This window comes from Geotrypetes seraphini, chromosome 17, assembly GCF_902459505.1.
Source record: "Geotrypetes seraphini chromosome 17, aGeoSer1.1, whole genome shotgun sequence".
Lineage (NCBI taxonomy): Eukaryota > Metazoa > Chordata > Amphibia > Gymnophiona > Dermophiidae > Geotrypetes > Geotrypetes seraphini.
In genome coordinates this window covers 35649037-35676145 of record NC_047100.1, presented here as the reverse complement: position 1 = coordinate 35676145, position 27109 = coordinate 35649037, and the positions used below count along the sequence as shown (strand labels likewise).

Here is a 27109-nt window from a genome sequence, read left to right as displayed (position 1 = left end):
CACTGGCCGAGATGCATCTAGGCAGATATTCTCACATATGGGTAACTTCATCCACGGAGCCCAGGTACGGACAGTCAAAAAGTGTACTGTCACTAAGGCCTGGATGCACTAAACATAATCGCTAATATCGACTGGATCGCTATTGGTCGATTCTCTGGCTGGCTGTGGAAGAGCGATCGATGTGCCAAAAAACAGATTACATGCAAATGACTCGCACAGAGGTTCGTCGTAATCCTCGTCCGATTGATCAGTGTGAGAGCGACTCTCACACATGCGCAAAGCCGGCAAAGGGGAGCCCTGAAAGCAGCCTCCTGCCACTCAGCTGTTCGGGGCAGGAAACCTTTTTTTCTATGGACAGATGTGCCTTTGTTACACATGCACAATATCTGCCCCATTAAAAAAAAAAAAAATCCCTCCCCGATGTTACGGCACTGGGAGCCATCCTCCCTCCCTGTCCTGGTGGGCTCATAATCTATCTAATGTACCTGGGGCAGTGGAGGATTAAGTGGCTTGCCCAGGGTCATAGAGAGCAGTGCGGGGTTTGAACCCACAACCTTGGGGTGTTGAGGCTGTAGCTCTAACCACTACGCCACACTCAACATATATTGTAATAATCAAGACATAGTATTTCAATGCATCATAACCATCTAATACGTGTCAACCATTTATAACCATGAAAAGGCTAGCCTAAAAACATGTTTTAGTGCCTTTTTAAAACAATCCAAGCATACCTCTGGCTGAAAATTGCGCGGGAGCAAGTTCCATAATGAAGGGGGGGGGGGGCAAAAAAAGCTGATTCTCTTGATTCTAATCTAGCTGAAAAATTTGGTGCAATTACAAGTCAATTTAGAGATTGCAAAACTGATCTTTCTTTCATTTACTTTACCAATTGTATTTCTTTCCCCCTTTACCATTTGTGTTTATCGCATGCCAGCCCATAATTACCTAGTACGTTCTATAGTCTGTTATGTAGTTTATAGAAAGTTTGTTCTAAATGTTATATTTTCTTTTTTGCTGTAATGTTATTTTATATTCTGTACAACGCTTTGAAGAAACGAAAAAGCGTTTAATCAAAAATTAAATAAACTATAAACTATCTTGGCTGAAAGTTCCCAGGAAGTTCTGCTTCACTCAGAGTGGTGGACACCTGGAATGCTCTCCCAGAGAAGGTTAATGCGGAATCGACCGTCCTAGTATTCAAAAGCAAACTAGATACACATCTCCTTACGAGAGGCATAGAAAGATATGGGTGACTAAAAATTATGCCAGGTGTACACCTGGCAGGGCCTCCATGTGTGCGGATCGCCGGACTAGATGGACCGAAGGTCTGATCCGGAGAAGGCGCTTCTTATGTTCTTATGTGATCATCAGTTTCAGCTGATTTTCATAAGGCATTGCTATTCCAGCTTGCTTCTGGCAATGGAATGAAGTGCCTTGGTCACCAGAGAGCAATTAACCCTGGCTGTTAAGTTTGATAGCATAATTCTACTGACTGACACTTTCTTGGAATGAGTCTGCTCTGAATGTTGGCACGTGAGAAGTCTTTCTCTCTTTTCTCTTGAATAATGGAGTTCCCTTCCTATATATCTTGTTTCGATTGTGAACCACCCTGCAAGGACCTCCTTGAAAGGGTAATACATCATTTAAAATAAAGCAGAAATCATTCTAATTTCAAAAATGTTTGTAAGGCTTTCCAGTATCTCCTCCCTCACAAGACAAATAGTAGGGGGCATGCTCAGAACAGAGTTGGATCATAAACTCAGCGTAGAAAATATAGAAGCTGCAGTTACAATCGTACGCCTGCTTCAGAGGAGGAAGGAGAAGACTGGATCCACCATCGAATCAAAACAGCAGCTGGAGGAAGAAGCCAAGAAAAGCTACGTTTCGGTGGGAGGAAAAGACAAACGGGAGAGAAGGGAGATACTAGGGGAAAAGACCAATGCTGGAGGAAGAAATCATGACAATTTGCAGCTAGCCCTCGCAATGATTTGAATTGTCCTTTTACACTGAAATCCCTAATCTGGGGATACTAATCTGCTTAAGGTATTTAAAGGGATGTGCTGAATATTCATATTCTTTTCGATTTGGCCCTGAATAGTGCCCTGAATGCATTATTTGAATTGGACCGAATACTGATTTAAATTCGAATACGAATAATCTGGGGCTACTGAAATAAACACTTGGGCCCGGATTCTCTAAATGGTACCGGTTTTTTTAGGTGCTGGTAGACACCCAAGCTCCATGAAAAACACCATTTAAATGATGTTTTAAACTGATGTTCAAGACGCCTAAAAACTTAGAGCTGGAATTGTGGTTCTGTAGGCACTTTACGGGGCCTAATTTTACTGTAGAAACTGCTAGCACCAGAAGTGGTGTTAGGTGACAGTCACATCAGAAGGTGGGCACCGGAAGCGTAGGCATTGAAAACTCTAGCCTAAATTTCCAGCGCCCACCTTTACCGGAGGCACGATTCTCTAACCAGTGCCATTGCGTGACTGACACATGATCGACAGCAGACAACGGCGCCAGTTACTGCCTCTTTTACAAAGCTGCAACAGCCCCGAAGCCCTTTAAATCTCTATGGGCTTCGGGGCCGTTAGTGCGGCTTTGTAAAAGAGGCCCTTAGAGAATCCGGACCTTGATCTTCGATTTCACATTGCCTATTTTATTATTTGTTATGTGAAAACACAATGCCAATTACCGTATTCATATTCGGCATTCATATTCAGACGAATAGTAACATATGCTATTTGGTACAGCTGTGGTAAACTGTGTTTTTAACTGAGCTTGGGCGCATACTGATGCCGTTTAGAGAATCCAGGCCAATGTTTATGCATGGAATAGATATGCATACCATGCAGAGAGCATATGCAAATCTCTTAGGTGGCTCAGAATACCACTGCTAGGGTAACAGCTAGATTGCCTTGCTATTCCCATGTCACACATGTACTGGCCGAACTTTATTGGTTGCCGATTAGCCGGAGAATATAATTCAAGCTTTTAACTTTGGTATTCAAATCTGTACGTGACCTAAAGTGATTGCGTCTCTTCTGCAGATATATAAACCCTCTCGTTCGATTTCTTGGTTGTTCCCACAATCCGTTCCGTCACTAAAGTGGTCTATCGATCACATATGATCCAAGTAGCTGGGCCTTTACTATGGAACTCGTTTCCAGATTCCATCTGTTTGATTTCCGATTTCCTGACTTGCCTTTTCAAATTTGACCATTTTGTAATCTTGTAATTGCTTGGCTTTAATTATTTTAAAGTATAGGTTTGAGGCTGTTTGTTGTATGAAACACAAAATTGATTTTAATTTTAAATTTTATTAATTCAGTTAAGTTTTTTTTATCGATTATTTGATGAATTTGTACTATCAACCTGTATTCTATTTCGTATAAGTTAGGATGTTGTATGACTTAGATTTGTATTATTCCCTTTTTTAACATTGCTGTATAATTTAGTACTTCCAACACCCAATGCATTATTGTTGTGAACCGCCATGAACTGATGGTTTGGCGGTATAGAAAAAGAAACTATTATTATTTTATAATGATTTGCCATGTTTTGTTTTAATTATGTATGTACTGCTGTTATCCGAATAGATGTCTGATATGCGGGGTATTAGTGTTTTAAATAAATTAATAAATTTATTGTGACTAGCTTAAAGCTAAAGAAGCTGGGTGTGTTTTGAAGACTGGGTTAACTGCGTTAAAATTTCATTGATTTGTGTAGAAGCATCCTTAGGAATCCTGTGACAAAATTTCCCTTTTCAGTAGGGGTTGATCTACGGGGATGGAAGGCTTTGGAAGCAGGGTTTATCCATATAATATAATGGACACGTCAGCCTTAGTAAAAGAGGGGGTTTATAAGTTAATTACCTAAACAGAAAACAAAAAAAGGGTTCCACCAAAGAGATTCCACAAGGAAAACAGCAGCACAAACACAAAAGAAACTGTGGAATTGATGATCCTGTCAGAAGTAATTGCTGCTTTTTATGGGGACGGGCGGGGATGGAGGTAATTCCTTACAGGGACGGGTGGGGACGGAGAGGATCCTGACGGGGACGGGTGGGGACGGAGAGGATCCTGACGGGGATGGGTGGGATTTCTGTCCCCGCGCAACTCCCCAAGTTGCTTTGCGCCTCTATGCGCTGTTTCTGTAATACAGAAGTCCGCTGATTGCCTCCTGCTGCCAACATGTTCAGTTCGTAAGTTCAAATAATTTTTTTTTTTTTTAGAAGAAAAGTATAACGACGCCACTCATTCAAAGCAAACGTTGATCGAGCGCTAGAGCTTTTTGGCTCTCGTCAGCTCAATATTTTTCGCTGTAAACCTTCTTTGGAGACCGCGGTTTTCCGACTTCTCCTCTTTGTCCGCAGCCAGCATGAAGCTTGTCAGATTTCTAATGAAATTGAGTCATGAGACTGTGACTGTTGAGCTGAAGAATGGAACACAGGTCCATGGAACAATCACAGGTGTGGATGTCAGCATGAATACCCATCTTAAAGCTGTGAAAATGACCCTAAAGAATAGAGAACCTGTGCAGCTGGAAACCTTGAGCATTCGAGGAAATAACATTCGATACTTCATTCTTGCCTCTTGATACCCTGCTGGTTGATGTTGAGCCCAAAGTGAAATCCAAAAAGAGGGAAGCTGTTGCAGGGAGAGGGAGAGGAAGAGGTCGGGGAAGAGGTAGAGGCCGTGGCAGAGGAAGAGGAGGTCCCCGGCAATAATTTTTCCTTCAACAGCACAGATGCCAAGACCAGAAGATATGGAATATTTTTTTGTACAGGTTTTGTTTCAGTTTTTAATAAATAAGTATGAACAAAAAAAAAAAAAAAAAGAAGAAAAGTATAAATTCTTCATTCACATCTCTGTTTTCAGAAATCGTACCAATCTCTCAAGCAATTCCTGCTTTACATGTTCCAGTGTTATATCTAAATGGGGCTCTGCAGATAATCTGCCTCTGCTGCAAACCTGTTTTATGCTCATCAATATAATGGGATTCTGATGAGGGATAAGAACTTCAGTGGATTTAGACTCATCATGGCAGGAGAGCTTTAATAATCTCAAAATGATCATTATTCCAGAACAAAAATTAAGATCAGGGAAGGGCATCCTATGCCGCTAGAACTGGCAATCAATGTAGTTAAATGGCCCCTGCACTGTTCCTTTTAAGCTGAGCAAGAGTCCTCCATCTACAGTCCTGCCAGTGGGAGGTGCTATTTCACTATGACATTTTCAGTAGCGAGGGACAGGCAAGCTCTGCAGGACTCCAGGGAACCTGCCTGTCCCTAGCAATTGAAAACACAATATTGAAGCACCACCCCCTTCTGGTAGCAATGCAGTTGGAGGACACCCCCATCCGCTTAGAGGGAACAGTGCTGCCTGTGACGCTTCTGTGGAGGAAGTTCTTCGATTTAGACAGACATCGATGAGAAGATCTCTGACTGCAGTGCCTGGAAAAGCTCCTTTTGGTGTCTCAGTGCTGATCCTAAGTAGAGTGAGACAAGCTGTGATGCCTATGAGGTGTTATAGGCTCGGTACCAGAGTCTTTGGTGGAGTGATACTCGGGATGGGGCGGTACCAATGGAGCCAAGGGAGCAACTGGGCCTGGATGTGATTGCATTATAATTGCTAACTCCCTTTGAAGCAGTTCTTTGATTTGCTACCATAAAGATTGCACCAGTACCACAGATGCTGTTGGTATAGTCGGTGCCATTGGTGCTGCAGTGACCTCGATGATGAAGCAAGCCTCTGAGGATGCACGAAGGAGATCTCGACATCGTGCATCGGCATTTGACGTGAATCAAATTATTCAATTCTTGAAAAGATGCCTATGAATGAGTAGAAGGTGAGGTGTGTGTATGTTTCTTAGCATTTTTAGGAGGCGAAGTCGATGGTGCTGTTGAAGCAGAAGCCAAATGTGATACTGGTGCCAACATCGATGCCAATGCTTCTGGAGAATGATTCTTGGATTTTGAAGGAGAAGAAAGCATGGTCGATGTTGAAGGGGACCCGAAAAGTTTCTCCTGCTGCAAAAGCTGAGCCTTCAGACAGCGCTTTTGAAGAGTGGAGCAGCAGAGACAAGTTTCAACCCGGTGTCCAGGACCAAGACACTGAAAGCACCAGATATGAAAATCAGTGACGGAAATGGCCCTGTTACACCAAGAACATTTTTTTTAAACTGTTGGAAAGCTTGGACATCGATGAAAAAATAGCCACTGCAAAGTCAAAGGTCTCAATCGTACTGGTGGTCAAGTAAAGCGGAGTCCGATAAACGATCAATGCAGCTGGCCTAAAAATAGGCTGAGAGGGGTCCAAAGGCCTCAGAAATCGATAACTGAAAACTACGAGGAACTTGAAAAGAAAAAACCCCCGAAAGGAACAAAATCCAGGAAAAATGACAGGAAGGCTAGGAAAAAAGTGTTAGAAAATCGTGCACTTGGAGACACTTCTTAGCTCCATGGAAGACTAAGAACTGATGGTCCCATGAGCAGGCGGGAAGGTACTCGTGCATGCGCAGTACACGCCGTCTCGAGACTTCTAAAGAAGTGTATCAGTGCTCCGTGGATGATGTCACCATCTATAAGAATATGCTGTCTGCTTGACCTGGGGTAATATATCTTTATTATAGATTTAAAAGTTGCATTAACAACAAATAAAGAAATTCAATTCTATGAGTGACTAGAAGTCAATAAAGCGCCTCGAGTACTGCTAGTGAAATGTGAAGATAAGATGCTTCACAGCTTGCTTGAGTTTCACTACCCAAAACTTGTTGTTTACACTATAGGAAACGTATTCTTGTGACTGGAATTTTGAATAGTATAACCCCATTATCTTCCTTTAAATCTCTGAGATATATTACATCAGCACATGAATGATCCTCTCCAGCCGCAAACAGTGTATCAATGTCACAACCTGTCATCAAAAAGCAGGGTTTCTACCTCTCTTTTTGATTAAAAAAAAAAAAAAACAACCAAAATAAAAAAACTAACCAAAACATGCAATTGAGTTTACTGACAAAAATAAATCAATAAAGATGATAGCCAGTAAGAAACCAAACAAGCCCAAAAAAAAGGGACAAGATGCTCTCAAATCTGAGCTTCTTTTTTAAGCAGGAAATCCAACTGGCGAGATCTAAAGATCATCCAGTCTGATCAATGAAGATTCATCCACTGGATTTTTATTTATTTAATTCATTTTCTATCTGGTTGGCTCCATAGAGCTCAGAATGGGTTATAGGTTAAACAGGTTACGATTTGCATTGAATTTGCCATAATTTCAGTACAAGTTTAGGATACAAGTTTTTTTTCCTAACTTGACACATACAAAGATTAACACTAAATCCAACAACCCCTGGATCTCCTACCGTGTCTTATAAGAACTTAAACAGCAAAGTACAGTAGATCTCAGAGATAGTTCTCCTACCTGTGTCTTCCAGGAAGAACTGCACAGACATTAGAACTTTCCCTTGAGGCTGTAGATCAAGCTGAGGGGAAAAAAGGAGATAGGAGAGAAAGCGGTCACTAGTTTTCCAGGCATGCAGTTTTTCCTGACAGATATTTTAAGTAATTAAACTATTTAATTATTTTTAAAGAGTTTACATACTGCCTTTACGAAATCATCCAAGGCAGTTTACAATATAGCAATGTTACTTACCGTAACAGTTGTTATCCAGGGACAGCAGGCAGCTATTCTCACTAGTGGGTGATGTCATCAGACAGAGCCCCGGTACGGACGTCTCACAAGCACGTGTTGCTTGTAGAAACTTAAAAGTTTCTAGATGCCCGCACCGCGCATGCGCCGGTGCCTTCCCGCCCGGAGGTCCGGGCGTGTCTCCTCAGTTCAGGTAGCTAGCCTGAGAAGCCAACCCAGGGGAGGTGGGTGGGACGTGAGAATAGCTGCCTGCTGTCCCTGGATAACAACTGTTACGGTAAGTAACATTGCTTTATCCCAGGACAAGCAGGCAGGTATTCTCACTAGTGGGTGACCTCCAAGCTAACCTCAGTGGGATGGAGGGGGAGTTGGCGACTTAAGAGAATAAATTTTTCAATACTGTTTGGCCAAACTGTCCATCCCGTCTGGAGAGAGTATCCAGACAATAATGTGAGGTGAATGTGTGAACCCTTACAAATTTCCTCGATTGGTGTTGATCTGAGGAATGCTACTGAGGCTGCCATTGCTCTGACCTTATGGGCTGTGACCTTACAAGGAAGTGATAATCCAGCCTGGGCATAGCAGAAAGAGATACAAGCCGCCATCCAATTAGAGATGGTGCGCTTTGATACGGGTCTTCCCAACTTATTAGGGTCGAAGGAGACAAAAAGTTGAGGAGTGGTTCTGTGTGGCTTGGTGCGATCCAGGTAGAAAGCCAACGCACGTTTACAGTCTAGAGTGTGAAGGGCCGATTCTCCGTGGTGAGAATGGGGCTTAGGGAAGAATACTGGAAGTACAATGGATTGGTTGAGATGAAATTCTGAGACCACCTTAGGCAGGAATTTCGGGTGAGTGCGGAGGACCACCTTGTCATGATGGAATACTGTGAATGGTGGATCCGCCATCAATGCCTGGAGTTCGCTGACTCTGCGAGCGGACGTAAGGGCTACCAGGAAAAGCACTTTCCAGGTGAGATACTTAAGAGGGGCCCTGTTGAGTGGTTCAAACGGGGGCTTCATGAGACGGGAAAGGACTACATTGAGGTCCCAAACTACTGGGGGTGGTTTGAGAGGAGGGTTAACATGGAAGAGTCCTTTCATAAATCTGGCGACCACCGGATGGGCCGAGAGGGGTTTCCCTTGTAGGGGCTGGTGGAACGCCGCAATAGCGCTCAGGTGGACTCGTATGGATGTAGACTTGAGCCCGGATTGAGATAGGTGTAGGAGATAGTCCAGCACGGAGGATAAGGAAGCTCGCTGAGGTTCCTTTGATTTAGAAACACACCATGAGGAGAATCTAGTCCATTTCTGGGAGTAGCATTGTCGAGTGGCGGGCTTCCTGGAAGCTTCCAAGACCTCCCTCACTTCTTGAGAGAATTGGTGAGGGGTTACGTTGAGAGGAACCAAGCTGTCAGGTGGAGAGACTGCAGGTTGGGATGAAGCAGTGATCCTTGATGTTGAGTAAGTAGTGAAGGAAACACTGGAAGTGGTACTGGTTCCCTGCTGCTGAGTTGAAGTAGGAGGGAGAACCAAGGTTGTCTGGGCCACCGAGGAGCTATTAGAATCATGGTGGCCTGTTCGAGTTTCAGCTTGACCAGAGTCTTCTGGATCAGCGGGAATGGTGGGAACGCATATAGAAATCGTTTCCCCCAGTTCAGTAGAAAAGCATCTGCCTCGAGGCGATGAGGGGTGTAGATCCTGGAGCAAAACTGAGGCAGTTTGGAGTTGTGGGGAGCCGCAAAGAGGTCTATCTGAGGCGTCCCCCACTGTGTGAAGATTTGGTGAAGGGGGCTGGAATGGAGAGTCCATTCGTGCGGTTGTAGTAGACGACTCAGTTTGTCTGCTAAGACGTTGTTCTCCCCCTGAATGTAGACTGCTCTGAGGAAGGCGTTGTGGCGCACCGCCCAGTCCCAGACTCGTAGAGCTTCCTGGCAAAGGAGGGCCGAGCCCGTGCCTCCTTGCTTGTTGATATAATACATGGCGGCCTGATTGTCTGTGCGAATGAGGATCACCATGTCGTGAAGTAGGTGTTGGAAAGCTTGGAGCGCATTGAAGATGGCTCTGAGTTCCAGTAGATTGATTTGGTGTAGTCTTTCCGCACTGGTCCAGAATCCTTGGGTGCGGAGACCATCCAGGTGGGCCCCCCATGCATAATTCGACGAATCGGTTGTGAGAACTTTCTGATGGGGGGGAGAGTGCATCAGCAAACCTCTGGATAGATTCGAAGAGGTCATCCACCAAAGTAGAGACTGCCGAAGAGCAGGTGTGACTAAGATGTGTTTGGATAGTGGATCGGACGTCTGATTCCACTGTGATGCCAGGGTCCACTGGGGGATCCTGAGATGGAGTCTGGCAAAGGGTGTCACATGTACTGTGGAGGCCATATGGCCCAGGAGCACCATCAGTTGTCTCGCCGGTAGGGTTTGGCGAGAAGACACCGACTGGCAGAGATGAAGAAGAGACTCCATGCGTTGCAGAGGCAGGAATGCTCGGAGTCGGGTGGTGTCCAGGACCGCTCCGATGAAGGGGAGGGACTGGGTGGGTTGTAGATGAGACTTGGAAAAGTTGATCTCGAAGCCCAAATTCTGGAGGAAGTAGGTTGTAGCCAAGGTCGCCGAAGTGACCTCTGGGGCTGACGGGGCCTTGATGAGCCAGTCGTCGAGGTATGGGAACACCTGTAGACCCCTGTCCCGGAGTGCCGCGGCCACTACCACCAGGCACTTTGTGAAGACTCTGGGGGACGAAGATAGGCCGAATGGTAGCACTCGATACTGTAGGTGCAGATTTCCCACCCGAAATCTGAGGAACTTTCGGGAGGCCGGGTGAATGGGGATGTGAGTGTAGGCCTCCTTGAGATCCAGGGAGCATAACCAGTCGTTCTGCTCGAGGAGGGGGTATAGAGAAGCCAAAGTCAACATGCGAAACTTCTCTTTGACCAGAAACTTGTTGAGGGCCCGAAGGTCTAAAATGGGTCGCAGGTCGCCCGTTTTCTTCGGGACGAGGAAGTACCGGGAGTAAAACCCTCGGTTCAATTGGTCTGACGGGACCGGCTCGACAGCCCGAAGCTGAAGTAAGGTTTGGACTTCCTGAAGAAGAAGGGCGGTCTGCGTCGAGCTTGAAGGATACTCTCTTGGAGGATGGTCCGGGGGGACCCGATGGAATTGAAGAGAGTATCCTTCTCTTATGATGGTAAGGACCCATAGGTCCGTGGTTATGGCCTCCCATCGATGGTAAAAAAGATGGAGGCGGCCCCCTATGGGAGAGGCTGAGTGCAGAACGGTGTCGGTTATGCTCCCGGGAGGGGAGTCAAAAGGGCTGGGGAGCCTTAGGTGTAGCCGGTGGCTGAGGTTTTTGCTGAGACTTCTGGGGAGGTTGTCTCTTCGCAGGTTGTCTCGCAGCAGGCGTTTGTCTGGGCATGTAACGCCGCTGGTAAATCAGGGGTGGCCTGGAAGGTCGAGACTGTTGAGGTTTGGGTTTGGGCCGCAGGATGGATTGAAAAGATTTTTCATGATCCGACAGCTTCTTGGTAACAGTTTCGATAGACTCATCGAACAGGTCAGCTCCCGCACATGGTACGTTGGCGAGTCTGTCCTGGAGGTTGGGATCCATATCGATTGTACGGAGCCATGCCAGGCGACGCATGGCTACCGCGCTTGCGGCAGCACGTGCCGAGAGTTCGAATGCATCGAAGGAGGATTGCATCAGCTGGAGGTGTAATTGGGAGAGGGAGGCTACCACTTCCTCGAACTCGAATCGAGCTTGGGTGTCTATGAACGGAGTGAACTTGCGGAGCACCGGCAAGAAGAACTCCAGATAGGAAGAGAAAAAGAAATTGTAGTTCAGCACCCGTGACGCCATCATGGAGTTTTGATAGAATTTTCTACCAAATTTGTCCATCGTTCTCCCCTCTCGGCCCGGCGGTACAGAGGCGTAGACCTGGGAGGGATGAGAGCGTTTAAGAGAGGACTCGACCAGTAGGGATTGGTGGGAGAGTTGAGGGCCCTCAAACCCTTTATGGTGCACGATGCGGTATCGAGCATCGAGTTTGCTGGGAATCGCCGGTATGGAGTACGGTTTTTCGAAACACTGCATGAAGGTCTGATCCAGCAATTTATGCAGGGGGAGCCGAAGCAACTCCGTTGGAGGGTTAGGTAAATGCATGGTGTCCAGATACTCTTTGGAGTATCGGGAGCCCGTGTCAAGGGTCACATCCAGATCATCCGCCATTTGTCGGAGGAATGATGAGAAAGACAATTGATCCGCCAGCGTCGGTCTGTGGGACGGGCTGGAGGAGGAGGAGGCCTCCGGGTCCATGGACATCGGGGAGTGGCAAGGAGAATCGGGTACGGGTGTCTCCTCGTACTCCGGTCCCTCCGGAGGGGACACCTCTGATGAGGAGTATCCCATACGTTGCAGTTTTTTCTGCGGTGACACCTCCGAATGGCGTGAAGAGTGCCAGGATGAGTGTCTTGATCGGTGCCCGTCTCGGTGGCGGGACGGGGATCGGGATCGTCTGTGCATCGCATGGTCTCCCGAGGCCCCCAAGTGGTGGATAGGGCTGGAAGCGGTGGATCGCAACTGGGGTTGCGATGCGGCTTCTTGCGATGCTACCCAAGTCTGGTAAGGAGTACGGAAGAACTATTCCTGACTATGCCCAGGGCTTTGAGTATCGATCGGAGGTCTGGTCCCATGTTGGCGCGGAGGCGTAATGGGCTCTAATGGCGGCATATCGGTAAGCGAGGCTTGCCGCATGGGCATCGCCGCCCTCCCCCGTTCGTCCTCGTCGGTTTTCGAGGTCGAACGGCGTGGAGGAGGGGGAGGGGGCGGACCGCCCCTTTGGACCGGTACCGGGAGGTCACCCTGTATGGCAGCGATGAGCCCGGGTCCGATGGTCTGCATGAGCTCAACGAATTGAGCTTCCAGCATGGACCGTAGCGAAGCCGATAAGGAGGGATCCGCACCGAAAGGGGGTCCTCCTGCACGGTCATCGCGCTCCTTCGAGGTCGAGTGCTTCTGCTTAGTAGCTTTCGGCACTTTGATGACCACTGGTGGCACTGTGGAAGGAAGAGGTACCTGAACCGAGGAGACCGGGGCAGGCACCGACGTCGAGCTCGTGGATGGTGTCGGGATGAACGATGCCGGTTTCACCACACTCGATGCAGGAGGGGTCGATACCGGTTTCGCCCGAACCGGGGAGGTATCAGATGAAGTGGAGGCTGAGGGATCCTTAGCTGCGTCCATCTTGAACATCGATTCCCACAATAGGCAACGCCGCTTGAATGAGCGTGCCGTAAGGGTCGAGCAAGGCCTGCACGATTTCGGAATGTGGTCAGGGCCCAAACACTGCAAACAGCGCCGGTGAGGGTCTGTGAGTGAAATCGCGCGTTGGCACTTGCTGCACTTTTTAAACCCGGTGATTGGCCGGGACATAGGCCGGAAAATCTCCGCCGCGAGGTCGAAGCCAGTGGGCCTGAGCCACGTGGCCGGCCCGTTCGACCCGCCGGAGGAAATAATCTTCTTTTTTTTTTTTTTTTTTTACTGAAAAAGAAAAGTACTGTTAACTGTAATTAAAAGAAAGCGAAAACGCGGACAAGGAAGGCAAATTTAACTGAATTCAGCTAGCGCATGATGAAGTTGAACTTCTCAGCTCCGCGGAAAGAAAAGAACTGAGGAGACACGCCCGGACCTCCGGGCGGGAAGGCACCGGCGCATGCGCGGTGCGGGCATCTAGAAACTTTTAAGTTTCTACAAGCAACACGTGCTTGTGAGACGTCCGTACCGGGGCTCTGTCTGATGACATCACCCACTAGTGAGAATACCTGCCTGCTTGTCCTGGGATAAACATACATACATAAGACACACAATAAAAAACATTTTAACATAAAATTAAAAAAAAAAAAAAAATCATCTTGCAATAGAAAGCATACAGCCTAGCATTCTGTTCGCCCTTTTCGCCGCCGCTGCACATTGCGTGGACGGTTTCATCAACTTGTCCACAAGTACTCCCAAGTCTCTTTCCTGGGGGTTTTCTCCGAGTATAGCACCGGACATCCTGTATTCGTGCATATGATTTTGGTTCCCGACATGCATCACCTTGCACTTATCCACATTGAATCTCATTTGCCATTTTGCGGCCCATTCCTCGAACGTATTTATGTCTCTTTGTAGGTCTTTGGAATAAAGAGAGTGCTAAAGGAGGACAAAGAACTCTCCTGACATCCAGTCTCTTGGAATGTTAGACTCGCACTGAGCCGCAACTGTGCACGAGTAATCTCGAGACATGTCACAACATGCAGACTTGTTTCAACATGCTTGCTACTTTCTTTTATACTCAGGTAGATAAATTATTGAACACCCCTCATAGGGAATCAGAAGTTGGTCGAGATAGGGGGGAAAGTGAGAGAGAGACATGTTTTAAATGCGAGTAGCAAAATCTTTTAGGTTAGTCTGTGGATTATATTTGAGATAGATTTATGTGAATCTTCTGGGGATTTGCCACAGACTCAGGTTGTAGAACCTCCTGCAGCCTCAAATTAGTTTGCAAACCTATTTTCCCTTCCTTTTTAAAAAAAAAAAAAAGCAATTTTCACAGTGTTCACACATTCTTGCTACTCACTGGGCTGCCAGCTAAACATTTTCTCTCACTTCCGCTGTAGGTCATAGGGGATCTTCTGCTGTTTCTTGTTACAGTGTGGTGACTTACAACCAAAGCAAAATGTGCAAAAATGAAACTTTTGCTCACCATGAAATGGACATGAAAAATAATTCTGCACCAACTTCAAATAAGTAGATTATCACTAATTTACCGATGTTGACTTCTCATGCAATTATTTATAAAAGGAAATGTTAATTGTTTTGGCTAATCAGGGACTTCCTTAGACTCTTCCCTAAGGAAGTCCCAGATTGGCTGATGTGCCACAGGCCCCTCCCAATGGAGAAGCCCGAGGCGCCTCAGTCAATCAGTGCCTTAGGCCCCTTCCCGTGCATCAGATGATGTATCCATCGGGGCATGGCCTACATCCAGTATTGCGGTGGAGTGGCAGGAGCAGGACTTTGGGCTTTCTCCTGCTCCAGAAGACGATCATGGGAGGCCTCAGGAGCAGGAGAGACTGGGCACCTCTCTTTCTTCCAATAATTCTAAAGGTATGGGGAGGGGGTGGGCTGGGCCCAACTCTCATTTAAACTCAGGACCAATTAGGACAATGCAATTCTATCCAAGAGCTGGTTGCACCACACCCAACAATTTACACTTTATTTGATGGATCTTTGCACCACGTTTTCTGGGAACATTTCCATTCAATGCTATTTTTTAGTTTTGTTTTCCAATTTGTGCTCTCGTGCAGGATCATTCATGCTTCCCAATTTGTGCACCACTGATTTAAATAAATAATTACGATACGTTGCCCAAATTTTATCCCCACTCATTCTATGCGATGCTCTGTTGTACTGACCTCTCTAATAAAAACATCTAAACATAAAACAAAAGGTAACCGATTATTCTTTGCTCTTACCCAAAATTCTGCTTTCCCATTGCCCTTCTTGCATCTTTCTGCCAGGACAGACACTCCTACTGTCACTTCTGACAAAGGATCCTCGGCTGCCTTCATCAGAACAATTTGGATTACGCGTCCTTCGTAGATGTGAGCATCAAATGAAGACTTCCAGTCAGGATACATGGTAGGCTTCTTCTGCACCAATGTCTTCCCTCTCTCTAAAATGTCACACAAAGCAGAAAGTTAACCATCTGGTTCCACCCCAAAATAATCAACCGAACAACCTTTTACTAAGATAAACCAATAAAGAAATACTTTGAACTTTCTAGGGGAGAGGGCAAAACGTTAGAAAAAGTAGCAATCAAATAATGGCTAAACTATTAATACCAGTAGCTATAACGATTGAGACGCATCTTTCCATTCTACTTTCACTTTTATTTCTTGAATTTTAAAACTTTCGAATAGAAAGGGGAATGTTTATTAGTATGGTAAATTGTCGCACTTACTGCATTTTAAGTTTAAGATTATGTGTTGAACATACTACCTTTAAAAAACTGCTTAAAGCTAAGCTATTCATTGACGCCTACTTGATATGGTATGTGAATTATTTCTTTGAAATTGTGCTATTGTCCCTGGTTATAGTCGATGAGCAATTGGTGAAAATACCTTTAAGTGCATTACTGTTATAGATATATGTATGATGATCTTATTTGAAGAAAAGAAATGTTGAACCAGATCTTGGACTTCCAAGAGTTTAAAATTGTAGTTTATTGGTGTATAAGACAAATAAAATGTATCACAACAGACTAAAAGTCAAATTAATTTCAACAGTATAACGATAGCACTGCATAAACAATGACCAGACCCTACATGGGCCATATTTTGGTTTGATCTAGCCTTCCTCAGGGGTCCTTTCAAGCTGTTCCTGAGCATGTCCCTTCGAAAACTGTGCAGGCTATGGACTTAGGAAGACCTTAGGAAACTGGAAGACCGGGCATCCAGATGGCAGATGAAATCTAATAGTGTGGTTTAGTATACAATTCCCAAAATCTTCATACAAATATTAATTAACAAAAAGAAAACTCAAACAAGTGAGAAACATACCAATTATTGCACCTGCCCAAAAGTAACAGGAAGATGCATTTCTAATAGGTTTCAATGAAGTATAAGTGGCAGCATTTTCAGCAAAATTAAATTAAAAAACAAGTGCTGGGGTGGGGGGTTCGGGTAGGGAGAGTCTTTTGGTGGGGGGATTGGGTCTCTTAGGTCTCTGTGAAGGGTTAACATGGATGTCCTTGTGCATTCTGCTGTTGTATTCTGGCTTTTTGAGTTTGGTGTGTAAACATAATTTTATTTATTTATTTTAAATTAAAAACCAAAAGCTCAAGAGAGGTACAGGTACGATATTACACAAGTACTGGGAACATTAATATTATTCCCATTCAAAGAAACAACATGCAGTGCTCTGAGATTTAATTACTCACTTTGCCATATTCAGGTTCAAGGTGTGTTTGAACCAGATACATGCTTTAATATAGCAAAGGTAGGGCAGTAGAGGCAGTCATATGAACATAAGAATTGCCGCTGCTGGGTCAGACCATCGTGCCCAGCAGTCCGCTCATGCGGTGGCCCCCAGGTCAAAGATCAGTGCTCTAAATGAGTCCAGCCTCACCTTCGTACGTTCCAGTTTAGCAGGAACTTGTCCAACTTTGTCTTGAATCCCTGGAGCCTCCGGAAGAGCGTTCCAGCTTTCCACCACTCTCTGGATGAAGAAGAACTTCCTTACGTTTGTACGGAATCTATCCCCTTTTAACCTTAGAGTGCCCTCTCGTTCTCCCTACCTTGGAGAGAGTGAACAATCTGTCTTTATATGCTAAGTCTATTCCCATCAGTATTTTGAATGTTTCGATCATGTCCCCTCTCAGTATCCTCTTTTCAAGGGAGAAGAGGCCCAGTTTCTCCAATCTCTCACTGAACGGCAACTCCTCCAGCCCCTTAACCATTTTAGTCGCTCTTCTCTGGACCCTTTCGAGTAGTACCGTGTCCTTCTTCATGTATGGCAACCAGTGCTGGATGTAGTACTCCAGGTGAGGACATATATATATATATATATAGATAGATAGATAGATAGATTTTGCGCCTCCGTGACTGTGTCCTTAAAATGGGACCAAGTTTGCTCTAGCGTTTTTACAGTGCTTATCCTCTTCTTAATCTTCCCCACCATGAGTCTCAGCCCTTCGTAATTCCTTTTTCGGAAATTCAGTGCCTTGACCATCGTTCTGGACCGATGTTTTTCCCCTGCATCCAGGTCGAAGCGGATCATGTTGTGATTACTGTTTCCCAACATCCCTTCTACTTCTACACCTTGTGCCAGTCCTCGCAGTCCATTTAGAATTAAGTCCAGAATTGCATTTCCTCTTGTATTTTCCTTGACAAGTTGTTCCACGAAGCAATCGCCTACAGCATCCAGGAACTTGGTCTCCCTACCGCAGAGGGGAGGTAGTCATACATATGGCAGACGGTGCAGAAAACTGGGTAGCTCAACATCCTGCTTCTGTCTGCTGCTTCCATTGCTGCCTGCTTACCGGTCTGCTGTAGATGTCCTCTGCGCCTGCTGTGGTCTCCTTCTGCTCTCCTTCAGCGGTGGCTTATCCCTTCTCAAGGCCCTTTCGCAAAGGCACTCTCGCTAAGGCACCTTTAACGCTCGCCTTTGACACACGCCGAACGGCTGAGTGCCGTTGTCCCTTCCCCTTTTAAAAAGGAGCTCTGGTGAATGATATCAGAGGGTGGGTGGCGCTACCTCTCACCGATGCCCCTTGCTCTCTCCTGCCTTCTGTTGCTCCTTCTTCCCCTCTCCTGTTCTCTGCTCTGCTTTTCTCTCCTTCTCTTTTCCTGCCTCCTGCTTGTCTGCCTAAGCCCAGTCCACCCCAGATGCAGGACATTAGGGGGCAGGGGGGGTGTAAAATGTCACAGGCCCACAGTTCACATTCCCATGACCACTGGCTCCACCAGTCCCCACTCCATCTGATGTTAATTTCCTGTTCCGGGGCAGGTGTACTGGCAGAGCTGATGGCTGCGTGCAGGTGGACGCAGCCCCATGACAACTATACACCCCCCCACACACACACAGTGCCTGGAGGAAGGGGGTGCTCTGCCCTGGGTGACCACCAAGCCAGATACGCCATTGCGTAGATGAGTAATTTTTCTGAGCAAGTGAACTAAATTGTATCCAAGACGATGGAGGGTGGCGCAACTTGCCCAAGGTCACAAGGAGTCTCAGTGACAGAAGCAGGATCTGAACCCTGGCTTCCACAGTTCTTAGGCTGCTGCTCTGAGCACTGGGCACTCCCCCACTCCAAAACTGACTTTATATACCTTGAGGCCAGTGGTGTAGCGAGGGAGAGAGGCATCTGGGGTGGTGGCGCCCCTTCCCCACCCTCTTCTCTGCCCCCCCACCTCTACACACTTCTTCCCCACCCACTCCTGCCGCATGCACTCCGCTCCCCTTCCCACATAACTCTGTAACGTTCCTGGCACGAGCAGCAACGTCCAACTTGCTGTCGCGCCAGCATCAGCTCTTCCTCTGATGTCACTTCCTGCTTGCCCTGGATCGATAGCAGGGAATGTTGCTACTCCTTGGGTTTTGGCCAGGTACTAGGGACCTGGACTGGCCACCGTGAGAACGGGCTACTGGGCTGACTGGAAACCCCTCCCTCCATTCAGCTGGCTTGGTGCCCTTCTTGCCCACCATACATTGGCTCTGCACCAAGGTCCTCCTTCCAACAACTTCAAAATACCATCGGCCAACTCCTTCATTCGCCATCAAGCACAGCTGCACTGCCGAAAATAAGCCACTGAACACCTTTGCAGAAATAATGAGCTGAAATCCAGAGTTTACATTCACCCAGCAGCAGCTTCTTGCTTGCACGCAGCTCAATATTAGACGCTGTCCAAACACAAGAGAAGAATTTTACCTCCATATTCCTTTATTAGGGAATGCCTGCCAAATGCAGGCTTATAAATTAGATGTTTGACAGGCAAGCATAAATCAGTTTGCCAAAAAAAACAATTCTAAAAGGTTCAGAAATAGCCACCTGAGAATTGTCTGTCGTATATACTGACCTCTGTCTCCTCTCATCTGCTTAGGTTCAAAGTCACTGCTTCTACAACCAAGTTGCAGGTAGCAATGCAGGAGGCAGGAGCCCTGCCAAACGCTGCCTGGGACCATTTAAACCTTTCCGGTTGGCTAGGAACACAACTCAGAAGAGAAGCAGTAACTAGGCACGCATGACAGAGTTGTGAAGCTATCGGGTGGAAAAAGGTTTTTCCGAGTTTTATCTTTCAAACATCAAAGATAATGCGGTCTTCGAGCCAGAGGCAGGCATCTCTTTTTTCAAAGAGGAAATCTGGCAACTCTAGGCCTGTGTTAAAGCTGGGGGTAGACACTAAGCAATCATAGTGATTGTGAAATTCTGACACCTTGGTTGTTTTTTTAAGTTCAATCTTTATTAAATTATTACATTCTACAGGAGGGTGTCAAAGTCCCTCCTCGAGAGCCGGAATCCAGTCGGGTTTTCAGAATTTCCCCAATGAATATATATGAGATCTATTAGCATACAATGAAAGCAGTGCATGCAAACAGATCTCATGCATATTCATTGGGGAAATCCTGAAAACCCGACTGGATTCCGGCCCTCAAGGAGGGACTTTGACACCCCTGGTCTACAGAGAAATGCAGCGCACAAATATATTATAAACATATGTAAACATTCACAAGCAAATTCTTAACAGAAACATACCATTATCTACCCAACCCACCCACCCTCCCTAACCCAAACCCCCACCCTACCCCCTATTTGTCTGGCAGGCCAATCATTCCATCACTAATACTGCTTAATGAAACCCTCTAAGGGGCTCCAAACCTCCTTAAATGAGGTCATATTCCCCAATCTTTCAGCTGAATTAGCTTCATACCTATAGAAGAGACATACAGTTTCCCACCAAAAATGAAAATTCATCCATGCGAAATCCTTCCAGTTCTTAACAATTGTCTATATTGCCACTCCAGACAGAATCAATGGGGTCCAAGTACTAATAAACAAACATAATGCTGGCTGCTTCTACGTCCCGTACGGCACTATGTTTATTAGTACCTACACACCGCCCTTTGCAATAACAGCAAAGTGGTTTACAATTTTAAACTCCAGGAAAAAGGAACTTGTTTGTGTGCGTATTTCTTTTGGACTTTTTTTTTTAATGGTTCTAAACGATAGATGTACTAAGCTCAGAAACAGCTAGAACATGGTCTAAATTCAAAAGGGCCTGTGATAGGCACGTGGGATCTTTCGGAGAGAGAAAGAGATAATGGTTACTGCATTGCAACTATTGTAAGGGAGAACCAAGCTACTCCAGTACCAGTTACAATATGCATAATGATATAATTGAAAGTCAGGATTTGGACTTGGAGGATGAGATGTACAGCGTTAGCATCTATGAGACAAACTTGGTTTTTTTTCTTTTGCATAGAGTTTTTTGGACCCCAGTTTGTTTGCAGAAGTTAGACAGGTCAAAATCTAATAGATGCTGGCACTGTCATCTTGAAATAGGGACACTGGATCATTTGTTGTTCTTTTGTCCTTCGATACTCAACTTCTGGAAATCAATATGGGGACAAATCAATTTGATTCTGGAGTCTTCAAATCCGTTGTCTTATGAGGTGGTGATCTGTGGTACATTGTTGTCACCTAAACCTCCATTGGATAGATATAAAAGTAGACTATTTGCCATAAACTGGGATAGCCATGCAAATGGTTACCAAAATTGGGATTGACTTAATTTCTCCTTTTGGTGGGGTTCTTTATGTTTATGTTACAAATATGAGAAAATGAATTCTGAAATTACATGTAATAATAAGCTATTTAAACTAATGTGGGGTTCATTGACAAATTTTGTTAACACTGATTAGCTGGATTATCCCCTTATTTCTTATTTAATTTACACATCCAAGGAGGGGGAGTATTATATTTTCTTGTATTCATTGACCAAATGAAAGTGCCATTTATGATTTTTACTGTATGGGGGGGGAATATTTTGTAGTATTTCTTTGATAGATTGTAAGTGCTGTCTTGAAGTCAATTGTATGTATATTTTAATGCACTGTTTTCAAATGGAAAATTAATAAAGAGTTAGAAAAAAAGAAAGTCAGGAAAATTCACTGCTTACGTTTTTTCAAAGCTATTCTGGGAGGCTTTCCCTTCCAAAGAAATCGTGCCAGCTTAGATTCTATTTCCTTATAAAATGTAGCTGAGAAAAGCACTAGGCCCATACTCAATATATAATTGATTTTCGGTGTTACTACCATTTTATTGTCTCTAATTTACCCACCATGACAAATACCATGGTGACCAATTAAGTAAAAGATCATTTACAATATTCATTATTGCATCTCTATTAAGTTCTAACGTGTTTACTGCAGTAGTTCCAAACCATACCCCTAAATATTTAAGTTTAATGGCTGACCAAACTAAAAGCAAACCTCCAGTATGTCCTTTATGTATATGGGCATTCACTTCTGATTTCTTCCAATTTATTTTATATCCTGAAATTCTAGAAAATAAATTATTTAAAGAATTTGGCTTCAAATATAGGAGTAAGTCATCGGCATATGAATGCCTTCTATTGTCTATTCGGATCATCTGGAATAAAGGCTCCAAAGCCAGATTGATCAGCACCCTGCTTTGTACTGCTATTCAATTCATTTGCAAACACTTCTTTTTCTCAGGATTTCGATGACATTTCACAGAGAAGATGCCAGACAGAATGCAATCTGTCTGCCTGCTCTTTGTTCGATGACATCGGTGACACCAGGCTGCTGGTTGTTACAGTACCTGTCGTCAAGGCTTCCTTCATTTTTATGGCACAGAAGGGCTGGCATGGCTCTGCCTGGCTTGGCATGGGTCCCAGCTCGTAGGAGTTAAAGGATATTCGTAGGAATGGAGCCATTCTTCCAGGAGCTGCACAGCTGAGTCCTAGGAGACAAATACATGCAGAAAGTTAGTCAGCTGAAAAAGCGGGTCAGGGTTAAAGTCACTGGGGATGCAGTGTTCTCATAGAGCGATGCATTGTGGTACTTTAAAGTGACTACAATTGGCAATGGTAAGATACTATTAAAGGGTTACTTTCTGTCCAATTTGGAAGCTCTCTTTCAAATTTGGTACACCCTCTCTTCTCTGTTGGGAAGTCCCTGAGAGAGCGTGGGGCTTTCCTGACCTGGGGCACTGTTGGAAGGACAAAATATTAATGAAGTAAGCAAGGCCTGAACTGCATAACAATCTTTTATTTAAAAAGAAGTAGATATTCAGGAGTTAAGACACCTAGTGTTTTTGCACATGAACATTTCTCTACCTAAGTGGTCTTAGGCACACTCACATTTATGCCAGGGGTTTTGGGGTGGGGGCCTAAATGAGGGTGCCTAAGTCAAAGCTCGACCAAAATCAGCCCCTAACCATGCCTGCTTTCTGGTAGGCGCCTTGGAGTAGATGCCTACTGAGCTAGGCGCCTACCTGCTAATTATTATTTTTTTTTAATTTTTTAATAGCACTTTTCAATTATCAGTGCCAATTAAGCATTACAAATAACTACAGTGTTGTGTAAGAGCAAGCCATGGTGGTTGATGCTTTATTCTTAGTTTTGTTCTAGCATCTTAGAAATTCTTTGTGGGCCAGTGTTCAGATTAAAGTCATCCAGTTTTGCAGAAGAGGTAAAAAAGTAGAAGGAGTGACTCAATTGACAATTTGGAGATAAGCTTATTTCACCTTATTGATAATCTTATAACAAGTCTTGATGATACTTAAGACGGTGGAGTTGCTGATCTGTGGAAATGAAAACTGTGGGGAGGAAATGTCGAAGACACCATAAAGGTCTGTGGAGGTGAATGATGTGGTTGAGCTGGTAACACCATTGAAGAACAAGGTAGTGAGTGATGCGGTTGAGAGGCAGAGGAAGGCCTGTTTGTATGAAATATACTGGGGTGAATTGATGTGGTTAGGATCGTGGTTAAGTCTGGTGATGAATGACAGAGTTCTGAAGGTACCAGTGAAGTATGCTGGGTCTGTGTAAAATTCAGTATTAGTGGGTATAGTGTTTCTCCAGTACTACTTTGAGGATAGGGCTGGCTTAATCATTATGGAAACAGGCAGTTGCCTAGGGCAGGGGTAGGCAATTCCAGTCCCTGAGAGCCACAGGCAGGTCAGGTTTTCAGGATATCCACAATGACTATGCATGAGATAGATCTGCTTGCACTGCCTCCTTGAGATGCAAATCTATCTCATGCATATTTATGGTGGATATCCTGAAAACCTGACCTGGCTCCGGCTCCCGAGGACCGGAATTGCCTACCTCTGGCCTAGGGTGGTGGTTTGAAAAAGGAGGCAGCAAAGAGCAGCTACAATCCAAGCAACAACTAAGTAGGCCTGACAGCTAGACAAAGTCAAAGAGCCCTCAGCAGGGGAAAGGGAATGGGGGCTGGTATACCACTTCTTTGTCCTTTGGCATCAATCCAAACCAAAGAGCGCTGGAGGAATAAGTGACTTGCCCAGGGTCACAAGGAGCAGCATCGATATTTGAAGTGGGCAGTTTTCAAATAGCTTCATTTCAATGTGCAACATATAAGCGTAGATCTTAAATGAGAGCAAAAAGGATCTCAAAAACTGTCAGAAAAGATAACTTTGTCTTAGACTTATCAGTTCCAGATTTCAATCATTGATCCTACAAAAAAAAAAAAACAACCTCATTTTCAAAACACGCAATATGTTGTGTACTATCTTATAAGCACCTATTAAACGTGCAATACATTATAAACTCTTACTTTCTCTTGGTTTTCTTCTTTTGTTTTTACAATACATTCAAGTAAATTGCTGATCACTTTGCTATATTTTATGAATATGCCATAACTAACAATATTAAAAGGTGTTTTTAAAAATGGGAGGGTTTTGTTTTGTATGATCAATGACTGAAATCTGGGCCTTCCGTGTGCCGCGTTATTGATGACATCATCAGTGATGCAGCAGAGGGAATTCCCCAGTGAGAAGGCCGCAAAGCAGCCTGTTTAGAGTGCTGCTGGCCCGACGCAGCTCTGGAGAGAGGTATGTAGGGCTCACGGTCGGTAGGGTTCAGATGGGATGGAAGGATGGGAGGGTCAGCGGGGGTGGAGGGAGGGTGCTCAAAGGTTCTGCTGCACAAGGGATGGAAGGGAGGGAAGGATAGAAGCTGGGAAAGGGTTCTGCTGCACAGAGGGATGGGAGGGAGGGAGGGATAGAAAGATGCTGCAGACGGAAGGCACAAGGGGATGGGTGAGAGTGGAGGAAATATGCTCCACACGTGGGGGGAGAGAAAGGAAAGAGGAAGAATTGGGGTGAAGGAGAAGAAGGGAGAGATGATCATGTACATGAAAAAAATAAGTCCTACCCCGAAAATAAGACCTAGTGGGCTTTTTGGGCCCAAAATTAATATAAGACACTGTCTTATTTTCAGGGAAACAAAGTATGTATGCAAGTACTTTTGCTTTGAAACCTGTCACAGGTACCAAATACCCACACACATTTGGATCTGCTTTTTCTGTGCATACTTTTTTTCCCTGAAAAATAATGTGCACAGAATCAACTGAATGTGTGCGATCTTCAGTGGCGTACCTAGCATGTGTGACACCCGGGGCCCATCATTTTCTAATACCCTCCTTCTCGATATGAAAAACATGATTTGTTTAGTGATAAGCCACACATTGCACAACAGGAGTGCACCTAGGAAAAGACAGTATCTTACACACTGCAGTGAGTAGTAGAGCATCAATAAACCCATGGTAAAACTAAACATGCCAAGCTAGTACAGATTGATCCTGCACAGTCAATGCTATCCGAAAACCAACCTCATTGCCTAGTATGGAATATGTAATCACAAACTAAAAATAGAAATATGGAGACAAAAGTTAAACTGAACCACAAAAAAGCCAGACTCTGCATACAATGCAACACCACAGAAACAGTGTTGCATGTCCCCTAATATTATGCAAAATATAAAGATAGCAGATGTAAATTTGAAAAAAAAAAACCCTGAGAAATGGCAATCATCACTTTACAAATTAACAAAGAAAAAAAATGAATAATGGGAAATAAGAAAATACCATTTTATTGGACTAATCTATTTTTCAATTAGCTTTCAGAGGCCAAATCCTCCTTCTTCAGGTCAGTACAGTATACTAGTATTATGGTATCCTGTCCTGACCTGAAGAAGGGAGTTTAGTCCAATAAAAAGACTACCTTATTTCCATTTCCTGTTTATAACCTTTTATCAATACAGCTACAATATTCTAAAACAACAAAAAATTCTTTTTTCTACCTTTTGTCATTTCTGCTTTAATCATCTTAACTTTGCTCTCTGCCCCTTCCATCCACTGTCTGTCCTCTCTATCTCTTCCATATGTCATCTTCCCTCTTTCTATGCCCCTTCCATAAACTGTCTATCCTGTGCCTTTTCTCTCCTTTGTACATGATTCATTTCAGCTTCACCCCCCTCTCCAATTTCTCTCTGTCTCCAACCCCTCCCCCATGCCCTGGCATCTCTCCCTCCCCCTCCATAGTTTAGTATCTCCTTCCCTTCCCTTTCTCCCTCCCTTCCCCATGGTCTGGCATCTCTTTCCTCTCCTTCTCCCTCCCTCTCTCACCCCAATTGGGTAGAGCATTTCTCTCCCCCTTCCCTCTCTTCTTTCCTCTCTCTCTATCACCCCTCACCCCCATTGGCAGCACAGCCTTCACAACTTGTGTCTTTTGCTGGTTTCAGGCTTTCCTCTCTGCTGGATTCCATTTACTTCCTGTTTCCACAAAGGCAGGACCTGGCAGAAAGGAAGGCCTGACGCTGGCAGAGAAGCATATTGTGAGGGGTACAGATAGGAGTAGAGGTAGGTTATAAGGATAGGATTAGAGGATTAGAGGTAAGTTACAAAATTAGTCTGGGACCACTGTTCAGGCGATAGGCCTGATGGGCCGCCGCGGGAGCGAACCGCTGGGCAAGATGGACCTCTGGTCTGTCTCAGCGGAGGCACCTTCTTATGTTCTTAACACTGCTACTGTTGGAAGAAGTTCATGACACTTGCCCTCGGAGCATTCTCTTATTAACTTCACTTGGTGCAGACTGCCCCCCCCCCCTCCCCAGTATGCCATTGGCAATTTCCATTCTCCAAGCTAAATATGCACTTGGGAGTTCCTCCTCTCAACATGGCTGAAAGTCCATGCATTATTGGAGGGGGTGAATTTCAGAGAGCTGATTAATGTGGGTGAAAACATCTTCCCTACATGAATCATTTTGAGAATCAGTTTTTCCTCTTTTGTAACAAGTCTGCCTTTTTGTAGTTAGGGGGTCAACTGTTCAACAGCACGTTTATTTACCGATAGATCATAATTATGTCTACATAATCAGAGGCAGACATCGCCACAAAAGGACTGGAAAATTAAAAAGAACAAGAAATCAGATGTTTTCAGTGCCTAGTCTTAGGGGCCATAGTACAGTTTATGATATACAATAGTCAGTTACATGACAGCTTAGGATTTAAATGAATAAAAGAAAAAAAATAAATAAGACAGCCAAAATTTCTATTCCGCCTTCTTCAAGGTGTTCTGAAGATTCTTTAATGATTGCTCTTCCCACACCCCTGTGCTTGCTTTCTTTCTTCCCAGTTGCTTTCTGATTCTACCTGGTGCTAAGGTCTATTTCTAACAAGTGAATATGAAGAGTTCAATTTTCAACAGCTTGACTGGGTCTGAGGAACCAAAGCAATTTTCAAAAGGCAGACTTTATACGAGGTGCTACCCATAAGTTCGGGGGAAACTCATGCAAAATTGTTTGAACATCAATCACAGTTTTCAAATTGGGCAATTTACCAGCACCACAGAGACCCACTGAATTT

At 44.8% G+C, this 27109-nt stretch overlaps 2 protein-coding genes across 5 annotated transcripts in view; one reads left to right on the top strand and one right to left on the bottom strand.

Annotated features, from left to right (window-relative positions):
- The window catches only part of PRKCD (protein kinase C delta), a 185230-nt gene that overhangs the window by 66238 nt on the left and 91883 nt on the right, over nt 1-27109 (bottom strand). For all 4 annotated transcript variants that reach the window (XM_033926562.1, XM_033926560.1, XM_033926559.1 and 1 more), the window contains 3 exons: nt 22041-22181; nt 15172-15371; nt 7434-7494 (listed from right to left, as the gene is read on the bottom strand). In XM_033926562.1, coding sequence (XP_033782453.1) covers nt 7434-7494; nt 15172-15371; nt 22041-22155 — 376 coding nt within the window. In that variant the 5' untranslated portion in view covers nt 22156-22181. The remainder of the gene's footprint in view (nt 1-7433; nt 7495-15171; nt 15372-22040; nt 22182-27109) is intronic.
- Nucleotides 4260-4830, top strand: LOC117351359 (small nuclear ribonucleoprotein Sm D1-like). Its single transcript, XM_033926564.1, is given in 2 exon segments — nt 4260-4592; nt 4594-4830. Coding segments are annotated over 2 exon segments (348 nt in total). The 5' UTR covers nt 4260-4386; the 3' UTR covers nt 4736-4830.